This window comes from Aotus nancymaae, unplaced genomic scaffold, assembly GCF_030222135.1.
Source record: "Aotus nancymaae isolate 86718 unplaced genomic scaffold, 86718_ANA_hifiasm-v0.15.2.pri h1tg000032l_0, whole genome shotgun sequence".
In the NCBI taxonomy this organism is placed as follows: Eukaryota; Metazoa; Chordata; class Mammalia; order Primates; family Aotidae; genus Aotus; species Aotus nancymaae.
In genome coordinates, this window is record NW_026988445.1 from 16,530,936 (window position 1) to 16,548,300 (window position 17,365).

Here is a 17,365-nt window from a genome sequence, read left to right on the forward strand (position 1 = left end):
ATTCTCAGCACTTTGAATATTGTCTTTTGAGTTGTATTTTTAAATTAGCTGTTAATTTAATTGTAAATCCTTTGTAGTTAATGCCTTTTTTCTCTGGCTGCTTTTAAGATCTTCTCTGTGACTTGGGTGTGCTAAGTTCTGTTGTGATATGTACAGTAGGACTTTTTTTATTATTCTTAGGATTTGTGGGTTTTCTGAATCTGAGAATTGGTGTCTTTCATCTATTCTGGAACATTTTTATTCATTATTTCTTCAGCTGTGCTTTTCTTTCATTCCTCTGTCATCTCCATCTAGATCTCTTGTTTAGACTGACTCACCCTATACTCTGTATTTGCTGCATTCTCAGTAATTTCACAGTCTGTCTTCTAGGTCACTAATTCCTTCCTTGGTTGTGTCTAAACTCTTTTTCACCTGCACATTGAGTTTCCAGTTAGTTATCATGTGTTTTATTTCTAGAAGTTATATTTGTTTCTTGTCTAGTTTCCCTGGTGAATTTGTTTATTAATTTTTTAAGTGTAGAGAGGCACAAGATGAACATAAAGAGCCTGGGGCCCAGCAAGTTTCACACAGGTAAGACAGCACATTGGGAAGTTTACCATCTCAGAAATGCAGCTTACCTGTTCTCTTGGCTGATTGTGCCATGTTACAGTGCATTGAGTAACAGGATTGTGCTGTTTTCAATAAATTTTATAGCAACAACATTTGTGTTTTTAAAAGGTAGGGCTTTTAAAATAAGATAGCATAAGGAGAGTGAAACAATGGCTTTAAGCACTAGCAATTGTAAGCTTTCAGCACTAGCAAATGTAAAGATGCTCTGTAATTTGCTATGTGCCTTAGAGATGCATATTGACCATGTTTAACTCAGGAAATGTTTTAGCTCAGAAATGAACATTTCTGATAGAACTTGACTTTGGAATTTTAGGCTAATACTTAACGTTTGTGAGTATAGTTTCCAGCAGATATGTATCCATTTATTTCCAGAAATACTTTCAGCTTTAAACCTTAATATAACATGTTTCTTGTGAAGAGAAAAATATCTTTGTATTTTTTTTTAGCATCCATTACATGCAGAGGTATAGTTTTGTCCCAAAAGGGGAAGAATAATCCCTATTTTTGTCTCAACTCCACACACCTAGACCACCCTCTGGGATAGCATAAGTTTGCCCAAAACCATTTGAAAGAAGTTTCAAGCCTGTAGTTTTTACTACTACAAAATCCTAAATGTGGACTTTAGCATATTTAGATTAATGGTTTCGTGATCCCAGATTGAATCCCTTTTAATTGAGAAGAACATAAAAAATTCAACAGTATTCTCCTTAGAGCCCAGGGACTTGGGGAATGAAGTACCCACGAAAGCAACATGCAGCCAGTTTTGCTCAACTGACTGACCAGCATTCTGTTTACTCTACCTCCTAGCTTCTTTTGAGCAGGTTCTCCGTGAGCCTCAACAGAAGAAGCAGCATCATTTATAAAATGGGGGATGATGATGATGATAGTAGTTACCTTGTAGAGTAGCTTTAAGCACGGTGTATTGATGGTAGATGCTAAGGGTTAGCTGCCACTCTTAACGGTGTTGGTACAGCTCCCTGTCAGTTTTTATACTATCTTACTTATAAAAATGATGTGAATACTCACATGGTTTGATTCTTTCTCTTCTCTCCCTTTCTTCAAAATGTTCTCCTTCTCTTGTTTCTCCTTTGTGAGGCAGTGATGAATTATGTCATTTAATCTGCTATCCTAATTCCAGTGAACTGGGGTAGGGGGCCCTAGAACATGAGCACTACTATTTAAAGAGCACTGGACATAAAGTACCTGAGTCTCAGATGGGGTTTGCCGCGGAAGACATATCACAGAACCACTTTGGGCATTTATGCATCTTTAAATGGGAACATTGGAAGGAAGATCTCGTAAGGTCCCTGTTAACTCTAGAAACTGATTCTTATGTGTTGACCTTGTTTATCTTGAATACAGTTTTCAGTACATGCTCCCTGTTCTAGTTACTTTGCTGATAATGAAAATTCCCCATTTGTTTTTATTTTAGAAATATACCGTAAGTATGGATTTTGTCAGAAGATTTGAACGGCAATGTGGATCACAGGCCAGTGTAAAAAGATTAAGAGCACATCCTGCCTATCATAGCTTCAATAATAAGTGGAACTTGCCTGTTTATTTTCAAATAAGGTTGGTTATTTATTCTGGCCCCCCTCCACCCTTCTAAAACAGAATTTGAATGCCATTTAAGGATGTTGCCCCAGTTAGTGGCTCCTTTTCTCTGATCATCATAGTAGGCTTTGGGAGACAAAATTGAAAGTGGAGAAAGATATATAAGAAGTATTATGGTTGCCAAAGTCTGGCTTGCATGACAAAAAGATAAGTTTTATTTTTTGGTAATTGGAAAGCTTAGAACACCAGAGTTGGAATGAGCTGACTCCAAGCCCAGCCTCATTCCCACCCACTGCGTCCTCATTCATTGTGAAAAGAGAAAGTAGGCGTTATATAGCAGCTCTTTTTTCCCATTTTCCCTGTTTCATTATCTGCCTCAAATAATGAACGTATCCCACATCTGTTTTTGTTCATCTGAGATATTTTTTCCCCTAGAGGGAATGGGGAGAAGCAGAGCTTTAAGTGTTCTTTGCAGCTGGTTCTATCTATTAGTTTATAAGAAGCCTAGTCATTATTTCGGCCTTCCTTATAATCTTTGTGACATTTTGTGCTCTCTATTCTGGAAAATGGTGACGTTTTCCTTCCAGGTTTCATGAGATATCACCTATGTCAGTAAGCCATTCTATAAAATACTTGGAGAAATTTAGGATAAAACCTTAACATATACTGCATTGGAAAAACAGATGATAATAGCCATTTTTGCAGATTCTCTTGAATGAGGTCATGGTATACTCTTCCATAGAATGGCATTAAATAGCACATTTTACTTGAAATGCTCTTTGAAGAATCATAGGCTCTTTTGTTTAAATTGCTGAATGCTTTCATTGATTATGATGCAGTCCTTTCCCCTAGAGTTCTGAGGAATAATTACAGAGAGAGAAATCAGGAATTAGGTACCTTGATGATAATTGCTTGAGATGATTGAGAATATATGTAATCATCTTTTCATAATGAAATCACAGTTTTCAGAATGAAGTAGTAAGGTGCCCTTTCACTGTGTTTTATGCTAACTTTTCCAAGGTTGCATCTTCATGTAGATTGTCTCTCAGCAGGAAATCATGGATTTGTTCATCTAAGATATTAATGGGATGCACTGGAAATAGTTGTTATATGATAATCAAGATTAAGCCAGAGCAAGAAGCGTTTTTGATTTGTGAGCAGGATTCAAAATAGGAAAGCATCATTTTACAAAATGATACTGCAATGGAGAAATAATGTTTACATTTCCCCATCTCTTTCTGTAGTCCGGGTTTGGAGTTAGGTTGCTTGAATTATCTAATGTCGTCACCTCACAAACATACTCCTCTGCTTTCTGCCTCCAAGCTGTTTCCTGATCCTTTTCCTCAGACCCTGGGACCCAGGCACCATCACCTCACTCTCCTATCCCACCACTGCACCTCCTGGAGCCCTTCTGGGCTGTTTCAACCCATGCTCTTGGCTCTGCCAGACTGGGCCCGTTGGTGATGGCACAGCTTGGCTTCAGCTGCATCTTCCTTCGTTCCAGTTTCTCTCAAAGCTGGTAATTGAGCCTTAAACTATATTGAAACTCAGTCAGTTCCCTGAAAGTCTTTTTTACCTTCACCAGATTTCAGCCTTAAGCCTTCGAAGGAGTTGCTTAGCCTTTCTTTTAAACTCTTTTATTTAAAATTCATGAAATTAAAAAAATATATATTTGAGTTATGAAGTGTAGAACTTGTTTTTAGTAGATTTGTTTTTCCATCTAAAAACTAAATTTCATTAAGACTTTGTAGAACTTTCCTGTTGATTTTTATCAGGTGTTGGGTTGTTTGCTCTGAAGGATGACAAAAAGTTTCGCAAACATGGTTAGGGTCAGAGTTGCATTGTCATCAGATTCATTTCAAGGTCATTTGAAGTAAACCTAAAGACAGTCGGGTGGTGATAGTTGGACATTTTTCTAAGAAGAAATATTAATACTTTACTCTTAGTAACAGTTTTCTGCTCCTGGATCTGACTATATGCCCACATTCCAATCATCTTCAGGAAAAAAGGCCGCCATCACCACCATTCTTGTGAAATCATTTTGTATCCTCTCACTGTTCCTGTGACCTCCACTGTGTCTACATTTCATTTGCTCCTACGGGCATATTGGAAGGTAGATGAGGACTTCGTTTCTCATAGGAAGAAATTAAATGCAGATGTGACCAAACAGCCTCAAATTATAATGAATCAAAAGCTACCTGGAAACTACAGGTGTTAGCCCTTTAAATGCCAAAGGCTAAGTTTTAGTTTGCTGTTCTTTTTAAAATAGAAATCTTTCTAGTACATTCACATGTTCACATGTATATACTGTGGGTATTACATAATATATGCTGAACACAATCAGTCTTAAGATGTGGAATCTACATAGTAGTATTAAGGTGCAGGTAGCCCTTTCCTTTCTTGTCCCTGTTCTCAGATATGTGTATCCACAAGAGAGGGTGCACTTATACTTTTTCCAATACTTCAGAGAAAAATATAATAGGTATCACTATTATTATCACCATTGTTATTTTTATTTAAGTATTGTTGTCGACCTGTGATGTTCGTGGAGGAATATGTCTAGAGACCTTCCCCAGGCCCATATTTAAGAATTTAGAAATGTTTATATTTGGGGTTGCTTTTCTTACATGGATACTGTTAAGAGTAGAATGACATTCATGTGCACATGAAAACCACAGCATGGCTTTTCAGATGTCAGCAGAGTATTCCGTCTCACTTTTGGCCATTTTCCAAGAAGAAATAGGATCTGTTGCTTCATTCCCAGAAGTTACGGCACAGCAGAGCTGTGTGAGGGGCTGGTCCCGTGGCTGGGAGCACACCTAGGCCAAGTGACTCAGGCGGTTGTAATCACGCATTGTTGCACCCGTTCACAAATAGGCAGGACTTCTATGTAAAGTGCAGGCTCTGCTGCATTTTTTGGGTCCTTTTTCATTTGTATGCTTTTTAGAGTTATTGTAAATCTGCATATAACTTTGTGTTCCATGTCTTTGCCTAATGCTAAATTATACCTATTTTTCCTTATCGCTTTAAAGCATCAAGCTTTCTACAATAATACTGCATATTAGTCCGTTGAATATTCCACAGATTCCATAACCATATGCTTTCTTTTGGCCGTTTAGGTTGCTTCCAGTTTTTTCCTGATAGAAATGGTGCTGTGCTAGCTATCAGGCCTTTTCTGTATCAGGGCTAACTTCCTATTTGTTGTTTAGATTTTGAAAAAAGGGTACTGGGAGTCTGAGGTTCCGCTCTGGGTGCTGGTTTGCTCTCCCAGGTGCAGAGCAGCCCCTTCTCCCGTGTTCTGTGCTCAGTGTCACTGCTTCCTCTGACTGCTGTTCCTGGGCTAGTTCCCAGTGCTCTCTTATCCCCCTTTTCCATCTGTCACTTATTCCTTCTGTGTCTCTCAACTGCTGCTTGAAAAGACTAGCCTTTTGTAAGTGTCACTGGACAATTAGAGAGTTACTTTCCTTCCATGGGGCAGATGGGACACCTACTGGAAACCAGCCAGCTGTAATGGTCCAGGATAGCCTTAGTGTCTTCATGGCTCAGCTGTGTTGGGTAGGGCTGCTGCTTTTGTCTCAAGCTGTTCTTTTTACTCTTCAGATGATTGCCGTTAGCTCAGTCTCTGAACCGCTTTTTAAAAGTACATTGTGTACTATAAAAAATAATTTAATATCAGTTGGATAAATTGATACTGAGCATGCATCAGAATTTATTATTAGCAAGGCAATTAGCAGGTGACAAAAGAGTATGCTAGTACAGAGAGGTATGAAATTGGAAGAGTTATATAGTTAAAAAAAAAGTGCCTGCAGAAGCAGTTAGCTTAAAAAAAAACTATGTAACACATTTGCCTTTCACAAAGTCATAGAAATACGTCCATACCCATTGTTAGAACAGAGGTCTGTGTCAGGATGAGCTGAGGTGCCAGGTGAGCCGGCTGTCATCAGGGAAAAAAGAACGCCTATGTAGGAAGCACTGGTACAGACACTGAGCAGTAGCACCTGAAGGGCAAGTACCACAGACGTGAGAGGGTCCGCAGATTAGAAGAGCACCAAGCAGCAGTTCTAGTTTTAACTGCTACTTCCCGAGACTTTTCTCAGGTTGCCAACACAGGTACAGAATGCAGCTTTCTTAGCTTGGGGCCATTTACATTGCTGTGATGGTGTTAGGATAGATGAGTTGGAGTAACCAAAGTTTTATGGCCTTGAGGTGATTAGAGGATCATAACCAGGTGCTACTCACCAGTAACAACTTCTTATTGGAGACTTCACTGGCAGTTTGTTTAATTTGAGAAACATGGGGTGAATTATGATTCAGACCAGCTGCAAATAACAGAGAACCCTTATGTAACAGTGGCTTAGTCACGATTTCTTGTTCAGTTTAAAAAAAAAAGGCTGGGAGAATAGGCATTCCGTGGCTGGACTTAACAGCGAGCAAGAGAGGAATTTGTGTTACTTAGGAAAAATGGAGAATGGGTAGGGAAAAGCATCTGTCAGAGTCATAAACATTAATGTGTGTTCTTGTTTTTAATCTCAGATTTAGAGAAATAGCAGGATCCTTAGAAGCAGCACTTACAGATGTCCTGGAAGATGCCCCAGGTAACTCTTTTAAAGTGATAAATGGCATGGTATCCTAAATGAGTTAATTCAGCTCTGCAAGTTGGCTAGATTGTAATACTCTGAGCATACTTTTACCATTTTCTGTCTTACAGTAAATTGGACCTTAAAATTCTCCTTTTTTTTTTTTGAGATGGAGTTTCGCTCTGTTGCCCAGGCTGGAGTGCAATGGCATGATCTTGGCCTACTGCAGCCTTTGCCTCCTATGTTCAAACAATTATCCTGCCTCAGCCTCCCAAGTAGCTGGGATTACAGGCGCACACCACCACACCTGGCTAATTTTTGTATTTTTAGTAGAGACAAGGTTTCACTATGTTGGCCAGGCTGGTCACAAACTCCTGACCTCAAGTGATTCACCCACCTTAGCTTCCCAAAGTGCTGGGAGTACAGGCATAAGCCACCATGCCCAGCCTGACTTCTTTTTTTAATAAGGTAAAAAGAAACCAAATAGTTTTGGTGTATAGAGTTTCTTGCTTTATAGAGATGAAAAAGGAGTAAGAATATAGGAAAGAGACCTCATTTTCATTCCTGAATATAACATGTCCAGGGGATATGGCCCCTTGGTGTGCTTATGTGATCAGCTGTTTTTTTTTTTTAGCAAATTGGCTGTGATCTGCCTTCTTCCCAGGCTGAGGACTGGTCTGCATGGTAGAGGGTCAGGGTGCTCCTGCCTCTCACATTCTAGTCTGTGAGTCATTCTAGACTCACAGCTGGAGCATAGGAGGCCCAGGCCACCTATTGTGGGATGCTGGGCAGATAACAGTTGTAGGTTTGTGGACTTACCAGTACATGTTAGCATACCCCGACAGCCTCATTAATTTCTGTATTATGTATTTCGTTCCTAGTGACCATTGAAATACTGTGTGCTTATATCTAGGTTCCTCGACTTAAATTTCTACTCTTTTATGCACCTATATCTGCTGTCATTTTGAATCAAGTTTAGCCTCAGAGTTAGTTTTCATCTGTCTTTGCCAAAAATGGTCATATATAGTTAACTACTTCTATAGAAATAAGAAGAATGTTGAGATAGAGGAAGACTCTTGTGACACGAAACAGGACAAATTTGAAACTGAAGTTTAAACCTTTGCACATGATTGTGACTCCAGCCCATGCTTGTTGATTTGGTATAAAGTGCCTATTAAACATTACTTCTGAATGCTATATATATATATATATATTTGATATTTATCCAAACACCTGGGAGATAGTGTCATATAAAATTATGCGTGGCATGAAGGATGTGGTAGGGAACGTGGATCGTGGCCAATCCTCATCCCTGTGCCTCCACCAGCTTTGTTGACCACATGGTTTTCTTCAGAAGGCCACTTTCTTTACCTTTGAATCATACATCAAAAATCTCACATTAGATTATAGCCTAAAATTGCCTGAAATTCTTTAAATATATGTTCTTGTTGTTTTTTCTGTAGCTGAAAGTCCATATTGCCTTTTGGCTTCTCACAGAACATGGAGCAGCCTTAGGAGGTGTTGGTCGGATGAGATGTTCTTGCCATTGCTGGTGCATCGCCTGTGGAGACTCACTCTGCAGATTCTGGCACGATACTCTGTGTTCGTCAATGAGGTAAGGGCTGGCTGTGGAGCTCATCCATAATCAATACTGATAAAAATTAAAGATATGTTAGGCTAACTCCTTGAGTAAGATTTTTTTTACTGCCATGTTGTCCTGAGAGGTTAATTTAGAGGACGACAATAGTCTGACTTCCCAAGATTGTCTCCAGCTCTGCTTCTGTGTTTCATGTTCACTCCTGTAAGTGTTGCATTTAGGGTTGTCTATTATCACAGACTTGTTTTGTTGAAAAGCACCACTCTGATAAGTCCATTTTTTTCCTTCTCAAAACCAGAATCTTTGAACTGCCTCTAAATTTTAAAAAAAGATGTTATTTTAAGATGATTATGATGCTTAGAAATAAAAATATATGCATTTTAATACTTAATATATGGAAGTTTACAAAATGATATTGTCATCAAGATAAAAAGGTATTAAAATTAAGTAATCTTTTCTTTTTTGAACATCCTTTTCCCTTTTCAAATAATTAAATGTATTAAATATCCACATGCCCCTGATGACTTATTAATACTCTACAAAAAGCCAGAAATTCTTGATCCACAAGATCGTTGGTGCAGCTCAGTGCTGAGCACCAGCCCGCAAGTCCTTGCTAGGGTCTTGGAGTGCAGTGCTGCACTGCCTCTGGGGACAGCGTGAGTGACAATCAGGTAAACCAGTCATCTCAGTATGAGGAGTATGCAGAGGAGATGCGTTCTAAAAAATAAAAAAGATAACATGGAGAAAACAACACACTTTGAATAAAAGCTTTGTTATTTGGAGTAGGAAAGGAACCCAGTACTCCTCTTGCAGTGTATTTTAATGGAAAGAGCATCAGCTTTGGAGTCAATGTCAAACATTGGCTCTTCAGCTTTTTAATTCTGTGGACTTGCAGAAATTAAGCTGAGTCATCATCTGGAGAATGGGAAAACAGCTTCTGTACGTGGCTGTTGTGAGGACTGATTTGTACTAAAGTGCCTGTCAGTTAATGGGAGTCCAGTGAAATCTAGTTTATCTTTCCCTTTTGCCTCCCCTCTGCTCAGAAGGGTCTTAGTAGACCACCCTGGGCCATCAGCTGTTCCTGAAGACCACTGTATGATTCCCCTGACAGATTGGGATTAGTACGATTATTCACTTAGGCTAAGCACACCTTCTTGCTAGCCAGGAATTTTCTGTTTATCTAATTGATTGCTTTGCCTTGAATGTACATTATCCCAATTCTATCCCATTCTTTTCTTGATGCTAGCATACTTCTCTTTGATTTTTCCCTTATAAACAATGTTATGCAAAGAATATTTTGTGTTTTGTGTTTGAAGGTTTGGATTTTGATATTATACCCTTATTAATTATAATTACAAATTTATTATGGTATGTTATTTACCCTAATATAATTTATTTTTTTTAAACCTGTGATGTCCCCAAAGTTAATTTTATTGTGGTTTGGGCACTTTATTTTTACATGTTTTTTTTTTTTTAATCACCAGACATTAAACAAGTTCTGGAAGGTAAGTATACACAGGGCCATAGTTTGTCCTTGTTTCTCTATTAGTGCTTCACTCCCTCCTGCAGAGATACAATATGATGTACTTTTATTAGTAACTTCTTACTAAATGGCATGTCAACAGCTAGCATTTAATGATGCGTTGTTGACGCACACACATAATATACAAATGCTCATGTATCTTGCTAGTGTAAAGGTAGTTAATCAGTGAAATTGTTTTTCAGCTTTCACTCAAGCCCATTTCTAATGAAAGTCTCAAAGAGATCAAAAAACCTTTGGTAACTGGTAGCAAAGAACTTTCCATTACCCCAGGAAACACTGAAGACCAAGGAAGTGGTCCGTCAGAAACAAAGCCTGTGGTTTCCATTTCCCGCACTCAGCTCGTGTATGTGGTTGCAGACCTGGACAAGCTTCAGGAGCAGGTAAGCCTGTGTCCCAGAAGAATTCCGGGTGCTTGGTTTAATGTTTTCACAGAAGGTAGTATGTGTAAAAGGCAAACACCATTGGGTCTTACAGGGCTTAAATTGTGGGGCCCATAGGTACCCCAAGAGAGAACCACTCACGTCCCTTTCTAGGTGTGTTTCCAGCTGTCCCCGACAGATCATGTCTATATGGGGTTTCTGAGAGTTTGCATGTCTCCTCCTTGTGTGGTGTGCATTCTGTTACTGTATTCACCTCCACCTGCTTCCTTTTCAGTAGTGATGTGACAAGCTTGAGCAGCCATGCTCCCCCTCCCTTTTCGTTTTTTTTTTTTCTATTAGCTCACCTTTTATTCTGCTCAAGCAATCTTCAGTGGGCTGGATTTTAGTTATTTTACGTTCATTTATCTGATATTTTCTGTTGATGTTTAATCGTCAGCTATACTTTGAAAGTGCTAAAATATTAAAACTTCTTCCTCTATTTTCTCTGTATAGATCCATATGTTTTTTCTTTTAACAGTAACTCGGTGGGCTGAATTTAGTGGTTAAGTCCCCTGATACACAGTTCTGCTTTCCTCAAGTTTAGATATTTTGTGGTGCTTGAATAAATACTGTTTTGAATTTTAAAAGTTGTATGTTTTCAGTAAGAATATGGTCTTAGTCTGAGCTATTTTTGTATTATGGAGAACAATAGAGTAGAAAATGTTTTTGCTTATTCTCTGTGCCTCTTAGCAGCCATTAAACCGTGTGATTTCCCATGTTGAAATCTTTTTATAGTGAAAGCATTAAAACTCTTTATTTCCTTTGATGAAAATTACTTAAAGTCCTGATTTTAGGTTCACCATTCATTAGCAAATTCTAGAGTTTGTAGATGCAAATAGAATCGCCTCTTTCTTTGCTTTATAATAAGTAACTGAATATATAAAGTGCATATTTATTTCAGCTTCCAGAACTCTTGGAAATAATCAAGCCAAAACTTGAAATGATTGGCTTTAAGAATTTTTCTTCTATCTCAGGTAAAAATGAATCTTGACTAAGCAAATCTTTAAATAAGAAATTATTTAAAATAAAATTTCAGAGACTGTAGGGTATATTTAAATTAACATTTTCCTCTGTAGTTGTAAATCCTTGGTTGTTTCTCTGTTCTGTTCTGCTTATAACATCCCTGAATAAGATGTTTTGTTTAATTCATTTGATCTGATTTATTATAGTACACACTGTAAATGCTGTGACAGTATTTTAAATGAAGTTCGTGTCTGGGCCTGAGCAGGATGGTTAAATCCAGTCTTTAATCTCAACAGCAGCCCTGGAGGACTCCCAGAGCTCTTTGTCAGCCTGTGTGCCCTCCTTGAGTAGCAAGATCGTCCAGGATTTAAGTGACTCTTGCTTCAATTTCCTAAAAAGCGCCCTGGAGGTTCCCAGGCTTTACCGAAGAACCAATAAGGTCAGCACCATTCATGGGAGAGAAGTTTGAGGTGGGGAAGTATGTATTAGGAAAGCTAAAGAGGAAGGGAGGAAGCGGTGGATTCCAAGGTCGCTTGAGGCAGACTGAGCTCATCCCATTCCGAGACTGGTGTTGATGAAGAAAGAAAGGTTCTGCAGGGGTGCTCAGGGGCTCTGGGCCACACACCAAAAGTTAGACCCTTCCCATCCTGTCCTAAAAGTGTTTAAGGATATACTCAATTTCCTTTTGGCCTTAAGGAAAAGTATGTTTTTCAAAAGAAAGCATTTTAATAACATTTTGAAGTCCTATACGTTTTTGTCTCCGTATCTGGCATTCTGCACTTTATATCTTGTTCCCTCTTGCTACTGGAAGTATAGGTGGCCCCTCTGTCCCCAGGTTCTGCATCCACAGAGTCAACCAACTGTGGATCAAAAATATTTAGGGAAACAAATAACTATAACAATAAAAAATAATACGGGCCAGATGTAGTGGCTCACACCTGTAATCCCAGCACGTTGGGAAGCTGAGGTGGGAAAACTGCTCATGCCCAGGAGTTTGAGACCAGCCTGGGCAGTGTAGTGACATCTGTCTCCACACACAAAAAAAGTTTTTATTAAAAAAATACAAATTTTCGTAATCGAAAGATTGATTTAAACTATACTGAAGGCTGTGCATAGGTTATGCAAATATTATGCCATTTTATATTTGCTCTTTATGGTCTGATTTGAAGCTGCCACTGGAAGTGGGAGAGAGAGACCTATTTATATTGCCAAATATGTTATTTTTCTTTAGTAATCTACCAACTCTCCCTTTCTATTCAATAGGCTATTACAGTAATCTATTTATTAAGAGTTTGTGTTATGGGTCAGACACTATGCTAGACACTTTACGTAGTCTTATTATCCTCCTACAAAGTGGGTGCTAGTATTGTCATTTGCAGATGAAGAAACCAGAGCTGAGAAAGATTACATTACTGACCCTGGATCCTTGCTTCTCGAATGTGTTCTGGTGATCAGCAGCATTCACATCACCTGGTGGGAGCTTGCTAGAAAAGCACAATCCCAGAACTCAACCCTTCCACCCACTGCCCCCCAACAGAATTAGAACCTGATTTTACAAGATTGCCAGGTGGCCATTGGAGACATGAAACTACGGGAAGCAGTGCCCTCGTCTCAGTGCGCTGAGCTGTGGGTGGCTGCACCAGCCAGCACCTGAAGCCAGACTGGCTCCAGATGTCACCTTCTTGTGCTGGTTCTTTTTACTCCCTCGTGTTCTCCAGGCAGCTTTCTGTGGACCCCAGTGTTACTTTTGGGAGGAATGGAAATTGACCATGTCTCAAAACTAGAACATTAATAGTATCCTTTTGGACTTGAGGTCTTGAAACTTACTCTGTTTCTTTTGTTTTTTTTTTTTTCCTATGCCTCTTTATCTTCTACCAACATCATTCCAGGAGGTCCCAACCACAGCTTCCTCCTATGTGGACAGTGCTCTGAAGCCCTTATTCCAGCTTCAGAGTGGACACAAGGATAAGCTCAAACCAGCAATAATTCAGCAGTGGTTAAAAGGCGCCCTCAGTGAGAGCACTCATAAGTAAGTAAATTAAAAGTAGACCTTGTGGGTCTTGCTTAGAAGAGTCTGCGGCAGAAACCCCCAAGGCCATCGAGCACTGCATGTAGATAAGGCAGTGAGACTGTGGATGAGTCAGTGTGGTCTCGCTGCAGTTGGCTCCCTCCCTCCCCACACGCGCTGGCTGCGTGCACAGTGCCCCCGAGTCTCCCGGCCCTGTCTATGTTCCCTGCAGGTGCTGTTCTCCCAAGTCCAGCCACATTCTTCTTGGAGGCCCTTTCTTTGCTCAGGCCCTGTCAGTCCAAAATGCTCTAATCATACCAGATAATCAAAGGACTTAGGTTGGTGAAACCCTTGTAATCAAGGAAGAGAACACATACATTTAGAAGTTTAATTACACCTGACAAGGAATCAATTCCTAAAACCTTTAAAATGCTTAAGTGTCTTTTTCTAATGAAATCTACTTTTCCCAAATCAAAAAGTATGTTACTCAATTTTGCTATTGATTTTGTTTATTAATTATTTTGCAGTAGTACTTTATTTCATTTATTTTACTTAAGATTTAAGCTGGCCGGCCGTGGTGGCTCACACCTGTAATCCCAGCACTTGGGGAGGCCGAGGCAGGTGGATCACGAGGTCAGGAGGTCGAGACCAGCCTGGCCAATATGGTCAGGTGAAACTCTGTGTCTACTAAAAATACAAAAATTAACCGGGCATAATGGTGCACACCTGTAGTACCAGCTCTTCGGGAGGCTGAGGCAGAAGAATCACTTGAACCCGGGAGATGGAGGTTGCAGTGAGCTGAGATCGTGCCACTGCACACCAGCCTGGGCAACATCGTAACTCCATCTCAAAGCAAAACAAAACAAAACAAAACTTTAAGCAGCCATTTATGGGTTTAGAACATAACAATGAGGTATAATACAGTTTTTGTGGGCAAATGTATTTCAGATGTCAAGAAACCAGCTTGTAAACAAAACTTTGAAATATAACTCATTTATAATTTGAAAATTATATTGAGAGTATTTTGAAGGCAGTGAACTTTATTTAAAATTCTGAAATACTTTTATACTCCAAAAGATGAACTGTTCCTAGAACTGATTGGAAATGAACTTGTTACTTGATCTGGGGCATGAGGTACAGATGTCCTCCCTCAATATATGAAAGGCAAAATTGGTCTATGATTTTTTCCATGTTCAGGATTAAAATTTTAAACAAAATTCATACACATACACATTTCTTAAATTCTGAGGGAATGCCATGTTAGACACTTAAGACCATAATACACACACACACACACACACACACACACATACACACATCTATATATACATCTATATATATATATATATATATATAAAATGATCTTAAGAAACTTAAATACTTACCATGGCTGAATTTTTGTTGGAAATGAATTTTTATCTTAAAAATCTTTTTTTGGTCCACAATAAACTCTATTTGGTGTTATACACCAATGCCTCTTTTCACCAGTAAACGTGTCTTGTGCTCAAGGTACTATGAAACCGTGTCAGATGTACTGAACTCTGTGAAGAAAATGGAAGAGAGCCTGAAAAGACTGAAACAAGCCAGAAAAACCACTCCCGCCAACCCCGTTGGTCCCAGTGGCGGCATGAGCGATGATGACAAAATCAGGCTGCAGTTGGCCCTGGATGTCGAGTACTTAGGAGAGCAGGTAACCATCAGCTGCTGGCAGTTCCAGCGAGCCTGACACCAAATTCTGGAGCCTGGCAGTTACGTGGTGGCTCACGTGGCCCAGAGAAGCTGTTGCGATGGCTACAGCTCGGCTTCCCCAGTTTTAAGGGTAATAGGAGTCAGAGCTTCCAAATGACCTTGCCCCTAGGCGATATGAGAAGGAAAAGCTAGGAGAAAATGGCAAGTTCCCTTTGTGAAGTCCAGTGGCGTGCTCTCTGGTGCTGTTGCATCTGCTTGGTTCCCCAGTGCTTGTGCTCGCAGAGCTCACTATGCTGGGACTTTTTGGTCCAGTGCCTGATACCTAATTGGTGCTAACCCCAGGCTTTTTAAATATTTGCTGATTTAGCTTAAAATAACTGAAAGCATTATCCCTCTATGATGCATGAGAAATCCTTTGAGCACAACTTCTCTGCTTCCCTGCTTGGCTTTTATAGGTTTCCTATAAAACACAGATTTTGGAGTCATGGCTCAACATTAATGAGGATATTATCACTTAAGAGGTGATACGGATAATGTGCAATGAATGTCTTCGTTTTCACTGAAGTGAAATCCTCACAGCATCATAAAACCTCTAGATGTTCAGAAACGGGCCTTCTCAACTGTTAAGGTTTCCTACATAGTAGTAGGTCCTCAAGAGAGGCCTTTCCAGAGGGGAAAAAAGTGAAATCAAAGTTTCCATAAGAGGACACTTGGTAGTGATTTGGAGAACTGAGACAATGTTAATAGAAAAAGCAAAAAAGAAAAGCAATCAAACAAGACACTTGATTTTCTAGCTCACTAAGGAATTTCTTTTATACATGCTCATCACTGAAAATTCAACTTCTGTCTGCTTTCAGATGAATTTAGAGATGCATCCTGGCAAAAGTCAGCTGCCATGTTTATTTGGCAAAAAAACCTAAAGACTTTTTACAAGCCAGAGAGTATGTTATAGAAACATGAACAGCCAATGAGCAAAAGAAAGGGCAGGAAGGAAGGAGAGTGGAATAGGGAAATAAGAGGGAAGAGAAGGGAAAGAAAAGATGCTCCCGCAGTCCCAGGACAAACCACAAAATGCTGAGAGACTTGGTGCGTGTCTTTCCAGATCTTCCTGTGTATGTGTGGGGTGTGTGTGTGGGGGGGGGGTGTGTGTGTGTGTGTATGTGTGTGGTACATGTGTTTGTATGTATGGATGTATATACGTCTTTGGGGGGGGTGTGTTGTTATTGTCGTTTTTAAACAAAAGTGGGAACATAGCGTGCCATGTCTTTGTGACCAAAATAATCCATGGTTGTTGCTGTGCCAGACAAAGTGTTTTCAACTCATCGGATTCTAAAAGGTTTTTGTGATATGTTAAGAAACTAAGAGCAGGCCAGTACTTTCTTGAAAATTCTTTACTTAAAAAATAGTGCACTTTTTAATTTCTTCCAGTGTGGATTTTCTTTTTTCGAATTTTTGTTAGGCCCACAAAAGAGGCTCTGATCCTGTCTGATTTGATGGACTGAGATAAATTAACATACTGGCTTCTTAGAATGCTAAGTGTTTGACCCCAAAACCTCACATTTTATAACAAGTTTGCTCTAGAGGAAAAATATCCTGCAAGTCTTCGGGGAACTGTCTTCTGGTTTAGTGGAAGATGGAGATTCTCTGTTTTTTATAAGGATCTTTTTTTCCTCACATTCAGCTTAAGTTGAAGTAACCTAATTCATTCTCATGGCCTTTGCAGATACAAAAGTTGGGACTGCAAACAAGTGACATAAAAAGCTTCCCAGCTCTCACAGAGCTCGTTGCTGCTGCCAAGGACCAGGCAACAGCAGAGCAGCCTTAAGCATCTTGGAAGATCCGAGGTTAGATTCTCAAGCAAGAGGAGAGTTGGGCCTCCAGGCTGAAGGGCAGAAAGTGACTGTTCTCTTAGCAACTGTCCGTAGCAAAGAGGAGCTTCCAGCAACACGCCCATGCGTCTTCTCTCAGCGTATTTGGGTCTTCCTTTGCCCAAAAAGAACACAAAAGCCTTTTTCCATTGTATGGAAGATAGTTTTTAAGACATTTGAATCTTTCTACTATAGTTTACAGAACAAATTATTTTATTTTTACTGTAAATCTTAGCGTGGAAGAGCTGATTTCTAAAATATGATTGAAGTAAATATATATGTATGAATATAGAGTCTTCTCCCTGAGCCTGCAGTTGGAAGTGACGACTGCAGTGGAGTGATGTCCTGTGCAGAAACGCCCTTCTCTGAAATGAAGAAGAGAACTCCTGGGCTTTGTAGAGCAGCTGCGGGAGGCCATCCTCTACTCCCACTCAGTGTGAGAGCAGTGCTTCTGATCCTGCTGTCACCCGGACCTCTGTCAGGAGCCAGCACCAGTAGGAAAGATCTACTTCCTAAATAAAAGAAGTGTCTCCCATGA

General features: G+C 39.7%; 1 protein-coding gene across 2 annotated transcripts in view; it reads left to right on the top strand.

Annotated features, from left to right (window-relative positions):
• The window catches only part of COG2 (component of oligomeric golgi complex 2), a 56,848-nt gene extending 39,483 nt beyond the window's left edge, over positions 1–17,365 (top strand). For both annotated transcript variants that reach the window (XM_021677314.2, XM_021677315.2), the window contains 9 exons: positions 2,042–2,181; positions 6,697–6,758; positions 8,204–8,355; positions 10,063–10,260; positions 11,201–11,273; positions 11,559–11,701; positions 13,152–13,291; positions 14,780–14,960; positions 16,683–17,365. In XM_021677314.2, the coding sequence (XP_021532989.2) occupies positions 2,042–2,181; positions 6,697–6,758; positions 8,204–8,355; positions 10,063–10,260; positions 11,201–11,273; positions 11,559–11,701; positions 13,152–13,291; positions 14,780–14,960; positions 16,683–16,784 (1,191 nt within the window). In that variant the 3' untranslated portion in view covers positions 16,785–17,365. The remainder of the gene's footprint in view (positions 1–2,041; positions 2,182–6,696; positions 6,759–8,203; positions 8,356–10,062; positions 10,261–11,200; positions 11,274–11,558; positions 11,702–13,151; positions 13,292–14,779; positions 14,961–16,682) is intronic.